This window comes from Magnolia sinica, chromosome 12 (assembly GCF_029962835.1).
Source record: "Magnolia sinica isolate HGM2019 chromosome 12, MsV1, whole genome shotgun sequence".
NCBI lineage: Eukaryota > Viridiplantae > Streptophyta > Magnoliopsida > Magnoliales > Magnoliaceae > Magnolia > Magnolia sinica.
The window spans coordinates 61,783,110-61,792,918 of NC_080584.1; the positions used below are offsets into that span (position 1 = coordinate 61,783,110).

Here is a 9,809-nt window from a genome sequence, read left to right on the forward strand (position 1 = left end):
AAAAGAGAGACATCGCTCTCTCTCTCTCTCCCTCTCTCTCTCTCCTTGGTTTGACAGCGGACGGACAGACCTCCATTCTTCTGATTAGTGGCCAACCTACACCGACCTTATAGGAAATCTAAACCGTCCATCGTGTTCTGGGCTTGGGCTTGACCGAAGCCTTGCTCACTTCGCACGTTGGGGTTCATGTAAGTGGACACAATTTACGGTACAAACGGGCCGTACAAAACCAACGTTCCGAAAATGGAGACTGTCCTTGCTGCCAACAAGGCGATCCGTATAACGTCCTATTCTTGCATCTCCACCGTTCAAATTGGAAAAAAATTATCCGTCCATTCGTAGCTGCATGGTACAGGGTTTTCTTAAAACCAGAGAAAGAAAACAACGGCTGGTTTCCTTTGTACCCACAGTTTTGGGAGTGGCTTCGAACAGACCATATCCTGACCGTTGGGATTCAATCCAACGGTCTAAGGAGAGCCAGGATTCTCCATAAGAAGAGAGGGGATCGAACGGCAGGGGTCTTCACAGCAGCCACGCTCGACTGCCCACCGTAAAACCCCAACGTCTAAACCGTCGGACCTAACCTCCCCCAAACTTCAAGGCAGCTTATCTGCAAGATTTATGGGACCCACACGGACTGTCCTGACGGATTGGATCGAAGGAAGAAGCCGGGAAGTCGGAAACGCCATTAATGGTAGCCATCATCTTCCTCATTGGAGCTGCACCGAGTCGTCCCAACTCGGGACGAAATCAGGTCGAGCCGTGGGCTCTGCCAGGCCTCTAAAGCCGCAGAAAAGAAGAGAAAGAAGGAGTGAGGAAGATGGAGAAGAGAGAAGAAACCGAGAGAGGAGGAGGAGAAGTCGATGAGAGTGGAGGCGTGGGCCTCTTGCAGAGCAGACAGGTAACAACTTCCCTTCCTCCATTTTCTTTCTCCAAACAGTACATTCCTATGGGAGGCTCAGCCATGACTTAGGCCTCCAAACCGAACTAGGATCATGCCTAAAATCATACCATTTTTGGGCCCCGCCTGAAGCCAAAACCAAGCTTCAGTGCGCTAGGAAAGACAGCATTCAGCTGCTACGTAAAAGCAACTGAAAGTCAGCTTGAAAACGGCTGGGATTTACAACTTGTAAACAGTTGAAAACCAGTCCTCAATCTAGACCAAAAGGGTCTTTCCAAACCTGAGCCGAACGCGGCCTTCAGACAGGCTGAGAAAATGGACTTTCAACGGGCAATGAATGGCATCGGATCAGGGCCGAGTGCAGGCCCAAAACCGGGCTGAGATTTGGGCCATATCAGCCACACTGAACTGGGCTGAAATCAGCCCAGAACTGGGCCGAAATCAGCTTGGTTTAGGCTGAGATCAGCTGCACGAGTTGGGCTGGAACCGGTCCCCTTGCTGGGCTGAAAACATTTTCAAATGGGCCCTCAGATGGGCCGGGAATTAGGCAGAAAACGAGCCCTTGTTGGGCTCCGAAATGAGCAGTGTGGCCTGAAATGTGGGCCACCATCGGTCCGAAGTTGGGCCTTCATCAGGCCATACAATGAGAGTGGAAAAATCTGGTGGGCGGCACTATATAAGCAGTGGGCCGCACTATATATACAGTGGGCTGCACTATATAAATGGTGGGCCACACAAAAAGATTAGGTGGGCCGCACCACATAAACCGGTGGGGCCACACGTAAAGATCAAATGTAGGTGGGCCCTTACAAACCTACCCAAATAACCTTATTCATGGGATCTTTCAAACCCACACTAGACCCATTTTAATGTACTAATACCATTGTAAGAATTATTAAAATTAATAACGATTAGCCATTAGTTAGTTATTCACACTAGAACTAGTTAAGTATAAACAAAATTTCAATTATCGTATAGTAGCATTCTATTTATCGCTCTTAAATATTATTATTAACGGTAGATTAAAATATTCACTGTCATCATAACAATTATTATTATCATGTACCTAACATTGATTACACTACAAGTATTAATAGTGGTTTTACAATTATTTACATTACTGACGTCACGATTAACCATACATCAATTAGCGTTCAATCCTATGATCCAAGTCTAGGATTGAACTCTAGAATGAAAAGTTAGGACAACATCAATACATTGTTGCGCCAACGTTAGTTATCATAAATAAATTACCGTTAATGATATTAGTGTAACATCCATCATCTAAAAATTTTATAATAAGAACAAGATAGATTACACTATTACATTGTAATGCTTAATATTACCATGGTCACAAATATTGGTTATATCACTAACATCAAATTGTAACTAACCATATCATGACATTGTGTTTGAGCTACACATATGTCCTAGTCCAACTCCATGAACTAAACCCTAGAGTGAAACCCCAGAACTTAGGTAGTCCAAACCCTAGGTTGAAACCCTAACCCTAAATAGCATGTAAGTTGGGATCTAACTGTATAACTTTAGAATTCATGATAGGATTTGATTATAAGAGAATACACACCCTTTGGCAACACTAGTAGGCGATTCAAAGTATAAGGTGATGATTCTTCCCCTGAAGCTTTCCATTTTCCCAATAGCCTAAGTTATAGTTCTTATTTATCTCTATCTCATAATCACATGTGTTAATTATTGAAATTGAATTGTTACATTACATGCTTAATGTTATCCTTCACATTTATTCATGCTTGTGAATTATTTGTGGATTGCTTACGGAACTTAAAATGGTACATCAGTGGAAAACCCCCACTTATATGTGTATACCCATACTTAGGATGTAACTCGACTAGTTGTGATAGTAATGGACCTTCGGCTTAGTGGTTATTGAATGATGATTTAAATTAACCATTGATGTGGGCCTACCATCCAGGGTTGTTGTGCCCAATGGTTTTTAAGGATGATCTTTATCGTATGGTTTTGATATCGGTCCTATGTGGCATATTTTGATACTCACCCTACGTGGTTTTGTTTTCATATTTTCCCTATATGGGTTCGATGTTTTATCTTGTGTAACCATGCTATGGTAAACCACATATAATGTAATATGATTGGTCACTAGTCGACTGGTTTCCATTAAGCATCCTAAGATGGTAGTCTCATGTGCCGGGGATGGTGGTAATGGGACATTATGCCCGAGCCGTTGGCCTACGTTGGGCCATGTGCTCCCCGTAGTGACCGTGAGCTTATTTAAATTGGCTGATTGTAAATGGACTAATAATGGCTGGCTAATCATGTATTCATAGTATATTGGCGATGACCGATGACTATTCTGTATGTTGTAGCACGTGCCCTAGGGTTGTTGGGGTATCATTTCGCTAACTCCAAGACCATCGACTATCGACCCCTATCCGACTGGATGATCATTGCCAGATCGATGATTGCATGGGTGACGAGCCCAAGTTTGACTGCATGTGCATCCCCAGGTCGATGTGCATTCATGCATCCATGCATATAAAAAAACTGCATCATGTATTGTTTTGATTGCCTGGTTGTTTTATAACTATGTTTATTTAATGCGTCGGTGTGAAATCATGAGGAGAATTCACACTGAGTTGGTCACTCATCCATCAAATATACAACCGTACAAGTAGTACAGGTGGCCCTATATATTGGAGAGGAGCAGGCTATGGTTGACAAGGGTGCATGATTCTATTTGCTAAGAGCTGCTACAGGATTTCACAGTTCAAGATTGTTGCAGTTTATCTTGTTTCACATGTAATATTATTTCATTTTATATTCGTAAGAATGGGGACATTGGTTTGTATAAGTCATTATGGGCAGCTCTTGTATATTCAAATAATAATGCAAACTTTTCTATATAACTTAATTTGTCCATACTATGCTCATCTGCTTACTCTAATAGTTAAAAAAATGTATACTCGAAGTCGACCGTCCTTTAAGGTTACACTCGGGTTTTTGGGAAACGAGTTATGTACTCGGGTCCTGAAAACACAGGGCATTACATTATCGAGGTAAGGCCAAACTTTCTAGTTTTAACGATTCATTATGTATAGAAATTTCTTCGATTCGCTAGCCGAAGTAGAAAGATATTTGATTACATAGACGTGTTAGAGCATAAAAAGGTGAAATTAGTAACGTTTAAATTAAAATCTAGGAGCAATTACAACTCTCACGTGCCTGCTGAATAAGGCGTCTATCGCATCATGGCCACGGATGAGACGCATTCTTCAATCATAATTCCTTCTTAGTGATTACGAGCAGGTATTATTCTAGCAATACCAAAACTCCCGATAGGGGAATCGAATCATCACTGACTACATCGAAGAATTCCAACGGTTGGTAATACGAAATGACTTGTCAAAAACCGAATCATAAAAGGTAACAGGATTTATAAGTGGGTTACGATCGATGATTTAGGATCGAGTTTAGATGCACCCAGTCAGGATTGTGGATGAAGCGGTTCAATTGGTAGGCAGGGCAGAAACGCAACTTGCAAGAGTTCTTGATCGGTTGTTTCCTTCAACTCGACCCCCTATGATGAGTCTCATGCAGGATTCAGTGCTGGCACGAGGAAAAGAACTAGTAGGAGAACATCATCAACCTCCTACAACTGCAAACTATGATATGGGGAGCGGCTCATCTAGGCATCAATGTATAGCACCCACAACAGCGGGCCCGAGTAGGATTTCAAATCCTTATGTTTGGCTAAGGTCGAACAATTGTTACCACTGTAGCTAACCGAAACACTTATCAAACACCTGTCCTCAACGGCCCATAGCCCATTTGACCATAAATGAAGGAGGCACTGAAGGTGAGGGCACAAAAGAAGACCCTAGTTTTGATGAACATGAATAGGCCGCAGGGAAGGAGCAGATGGCGATGAATGGACAGGTGAGGATCGTGATAAATCTCTAGTTATGAGGCGATTACAATACACCCCATAGAAGGAATTACATCCACAGCGACACAATATGTTTCGTTCACAATGCGCTGGCAACGACAAAGTCTGTGATGTAATCATAAACAGTGGCAGTAGCGAGAACATTGTCGTAAGAGTGATGGTGGATGAGTTATATCTACCAATGACAAAACATCTTTTCTCGTACTTAATTAGATGGATAAAAAAAGGTAAACGAGACCAAAGTAAAAAAACAATGCACTGTTTCATTATCAATTGGCAAAACTTATAAGGATCAAATACTTTGTGACGTCATCAACATGAAAGCATGCTATATGTTACTCAATCGACCATGGCAATCGGACTGTGATGCGACCCATCGAGGACAAGACAATGCTTACATCTTCGTTAAGGATAATCGAAAAATAATCATTACCCCTATGGCACCAGAGAAATACTCCGAAGCTTCTAAAGTGGAGGCGAGCTCCCTCTTGACCATTCGACATTTTATAGAGGAATCCAAGGAAGTTGGCGAGGTATACGCCGTAGTGGTAAAGAGCGAGGAATCGAAACCCTTAGACATTCCCCTAAGTTTAAGGTCTTTCCTGAACGAATTTAAAGAATTTTGGCCTAAAGATTTACTTGATGGATTGCCCCCCATGAGGGACATCCAACATCACATAGGCCTTGTCTTTGGGTCTAGCTTGCCTAACCACCTTCATTGTTAGGTGAGTGAGAAAGAATGTCAGATCTTGCCAGCAAAAGTGAAGGAACTGATCGATACTAGTTAAGTCAAGGAAAGCATGAGTACATGTATTGTGTCAGCTAAGAGCCTAATGCCAAGTACAAGAAAATAGCTAATAAGCATCGGCATCAAAAGTTATCTCAGAATCATGAGTCAAGCCCCTTGAGTAACTCGAGGACGAGTTTTTCCCAAGTGGAGGGGTTTGTTGTATAATGTGTCACAGATACTTTCTTAGCATGGTTGGACCAAAAGGTGGACCGTAAATTGATCATAATTTTTTATTCGAGTATCGTTATAGCATACTAGAGCGGGTCATGGAAACTTTCATGTCCAAGATGGATCAGAGAAGACCCGATTGGAAGCAGAAGTCATAAAGATCGTCAGAACCTTAAAACAGGCATATCTCGCAAACCGGAATGAGTTAATCGACGTAGGATATATGATTTTGAGGTAGGACGAGCTACTTTATCCAACCAACCCGGATATGCCGGGTTACCCATGCCGAATTTGCGAGATTCCATCAGATTGACGGTCGAATTTTCTGTTTATTTCCGTTTTTACTATTTTTAGTACGTTTTGGTTTGATTGTAACTTTTCATCTGTTGGGCTTTAGGAGTTGTCCAACATGAAAAGTGTTTGGAAAAATTAAGAGAATAATTTAGTTAAGCCACATAAGAAACTTACTATAAATAGTCAAATTGAACACAAGCAAAGGGCTCACCCCTAGCCCTAAAGGAAAGGTTCATTTCGAAGGGAATAATCATCAAAGACCACTTAACTAAAACCAAGGATAAAGGAAAAGCACCAATGGTCAACCAAGACCCAAACAGTTCGAATATTGTTAAACCTTCCTGGAATCCGTCCACACGAATCTCTCCTCTGTTATAGATGTCATGAAAAGATAACTCAAGGAGGGAACTACACGGTTCAATAAACCCCAACATAAGGGTAAAATGCCACCAACATATGGTCAGGTTATCATCTGACAACCACCCTGTCAACAATCAAAGCAACATGGTTCGGATAAAGCAATCCTCAGCGAAGTAGTCGGTTCCCGAGAGAACAACAAGAAAGATGCCCGGAGGGCTAGCAAATCAATTGTGGCAGCCTAGAGTCCTGATCTAGATGCACGTAGTTGCTCAATCAGGACAATATTTCAAAACTTGTGTCTAGCTCTCTAAAAGAATCGGTGTTTAGATACAAACTCTTAAGGGATGAAATGGCATCTAAATATGGTAGAATGCTTCTGTGGGTTCCACCGTGATGTATGTATCTTATCCACGCAGTCCATTCATGTTGCAAGCTCATTTTAAGGTATGAGACCCAAAAATGAGATAGATCCAAAGCTTATGTGGGCCACACCACATGAAGAAGTGGGGATAGTGACACATACCGTGGACACCTTCCTAGTGTCCGGCCGCCATGTTTATTTTCCATCCGACCTGTTCATGAAGTCACATAAACCTGGATGAAGGCAAAACAAAAAAATCTGCTTTATCCAAAACTTCTGTAGCTCACAGGAAGTTTTCAACAGTAGGAATTCAATCTCCACTGTTTCCTGTGGTGTGATCCGCTTGAGCTTTGGATCTGCCTCACTTCTGTGATGATGATCTAAGATGACCTGGAAAGATTGATGGACTGCATGAATGGTTGGCACTGGAGGATCACTACAGAATCTGAGTCCTCTCACCTCCTTCCCCTCTCTTCAATCACTTTAGGTTAAAGCCAAAGGTGGCTTCTTTTGATCGACCTCAGGCCCTAAAAAAAATAAGAAGAAGAAGAAGAGGAAGAAAGCACTGAAACCTACCTTTGTTTTTCGCCACGGTTGAGCTTATAATATGGCAGAAGATGTAATATTATTATCTGCTACTACTGATGGCAAGAATCAACAAGCATCTCAAAATGTGAAATTTCAAATGCCATTTTGATATGCATGTGAAGGACTACTATCAGTAAGATCTATATGCTTTTATATAGAAGGGATTGTGAACAATTCAGTCTCTTATATTTCAAATCCGAAACCTCCAGATTGCATGTTTGGAAGTGTGACTGAATCCATTTCAAAATATTGTTTTAAACTGATGTTATCAATCTCGGTTTAATTTCTTTACAATTGATCAGCTTACCTTTAGAGGGGAAGTGTCCTTCAATATTATTGTAGCTTAGATCAAGAGTCCTGAGGGATGAGAGTGAACCCAAATAGAGAAAAATGCTTTCATTGAAGGAGTTTAAAACTGAGGTCAAGGTGCTCTTAGAATGGGAAAAATCCCATATGGGTGACGTCCTGTATTTAGATCCTGCTTAGAATGGGAAAAATCCCAACCATTCTTAATCTTTCATTAGAAAAATAAATAAATTTCCTCGAATGCATCATGCCGAAGAGGAAATACCAGGGGTCATTATTTCCAACACACTGCGGTAGATCTTTTGTTCAGCATGAAACAGATGGTGATGCTGGAGTGAATTAAATTGCAATGGTTAAAAATGTTTCCCTGTATTTATGTAGGAGAAGGCCTCAAATCCCAACAACTCTGGTTTTTTTTTTTTTCTTGTCTCCAAGTCATCCTCGTTGTCATTGAAGCCCTGTTTTTTCATGTGCAAATTGAAATTGACAGAATTACAGTTCAGAAAAGAGAAATCACTACATACCTTGACATATTTGCAATTCAATTTATTAGGACATCTGAAGGCAACCCTGTTTTAAATCATCAAGGAAGAATGTTAAGATTGTAGGAGATAAAGGTACCTTCATGATCAACCCAACCAGCGAGGTAATTATCGGACAAATCGAGGCTCCGCAGTTCTCCAAAGGGTAGAAGTAAGTCGGCATTCAGATACCATTCTCCCAACTCGTCTTCCCTTGTCTCACTGAGAGAAATTTCACTCACTCGGCCTGTTGCATTGTTGCACTTGATTCCATCCCAACGACAACAGTCAGTCCCATCCTCCCATGTAGGAAGAGAAGACCCATTCGGATAATTGATGGAAGCTTTGATCTTCAAGAGAGAAGTCCTCTCATTGTCCAAGTACCCAAGACACCCATGACTATGGTACTGAACAAAAACCAAAGCCCACAACCACATAACCAATGCCCAATCCATGAAAATTGTATTAGTTTTCTCCTCTGTATTCCAGCAGGAGAATGTTCTGCAATTTATAAGTGTAAAAGTTCTAAGGTTGGTCAGGGTCGAGGGACGCGTGGGAGAGGTGATGTGTGTGGCAGATTGGGTTGGGTTCCAAGTGACGGGGGCCCATATAATGTTTATTTTATCCATGCCGTCTATCTATTTTGGATTATTATTTCAGTGCATGAGCTAAAAAACAGAGTAGATCCAAATCTCAAGTGGACCACACCATAGGAAAACAGAGGTGATTGAACGCCCACCATTAGAAACTTCCTAGCGGCCACTGTAATGCTTATTTTGCATCCAAATGGTCGATTAATGAAGAGAAAACACAAATACCAACTTGATCCAGAACTTTGTGTGCCACAAGAAGTTTTTAATTGCAGGCGTTTAATCACCACTTATCCCTGTGGTGTGGTCCACGTAAGATTTGGATATTCCTAGTTTTTGGATTCATGACCTAAAATGAGCTAGCAAATTGGATGGACAGCAGAGATAAAACACATACATGATGTGGATCCCGCAAAGCACTGCCCAGCATTGTTAACATGCAATCCGTGACTGTTTGGAAGACGCATTTGAGAATTTCGGTGGGAGGAGAGTGGCGCGGCTAATCCATGGCTCGACTGCTCTGATAGGTACACATCGCGTGACAGTGATGGTTATCTGGATACCCATGGTACATTTGACTTGAAAACTTTATTTATCTCTATTTATGTATTTGTTGAATATCCCGTCATTCCATCTGTCTTTTCATCGGGAACAGATTGGCTACTCCTGCTGACAGCCATGGGCTGGTGGTCGGTGCTCTATGGGGCTTACCATGATGTATGTGTGTCATCCATGCCGTCAATATAATTTTATATATCATTTTATGATATGATAAAAAAAATTAAGTATATATCTGTCTCAAGTGGACCACATTATAGGAAACAGTATTGAATGAATTTTGACCATTAAAAACGTTTTGTGGCCCATAAAAGTTTTGGATCAAGCTGATATTTATTTTTTCCCTTCATCTGGGTCTTTATGGCTAAATTAGCAGATTGGATGTCAGATAAACAGTACAGTGGGCCTTAGGAGGATTTTAATTGT

At 41.4% G+C, this 9,809-nt stretch overlaps 1 protein-coding gene across 1 annotated transcript in view; it reads right to left on the bottom strand.

The window, feature by feature from the left end:
* Positions 1-8,833, bottom strand: part of LOC131220124 (receptor-like protein 15) — a 38,774-nt gene extending 29,941 nt beyond the window's left edge. Inside the window, exon 1 of the mRNA XM_058215096.1 lies at positions 8,336-8,833. Coding sequence (XP_058071079.1) covers positions 8,336-8,690 — 355 coding nt within the window. The 5' untranslated portion in view covers positions 8,691-8,833. The remainder of the gene's footprint in view (positions 1-8,335) is intronic.
* Between the last annotated feature and the right edge of the window lie 976 nt (positions 8,834-9,809).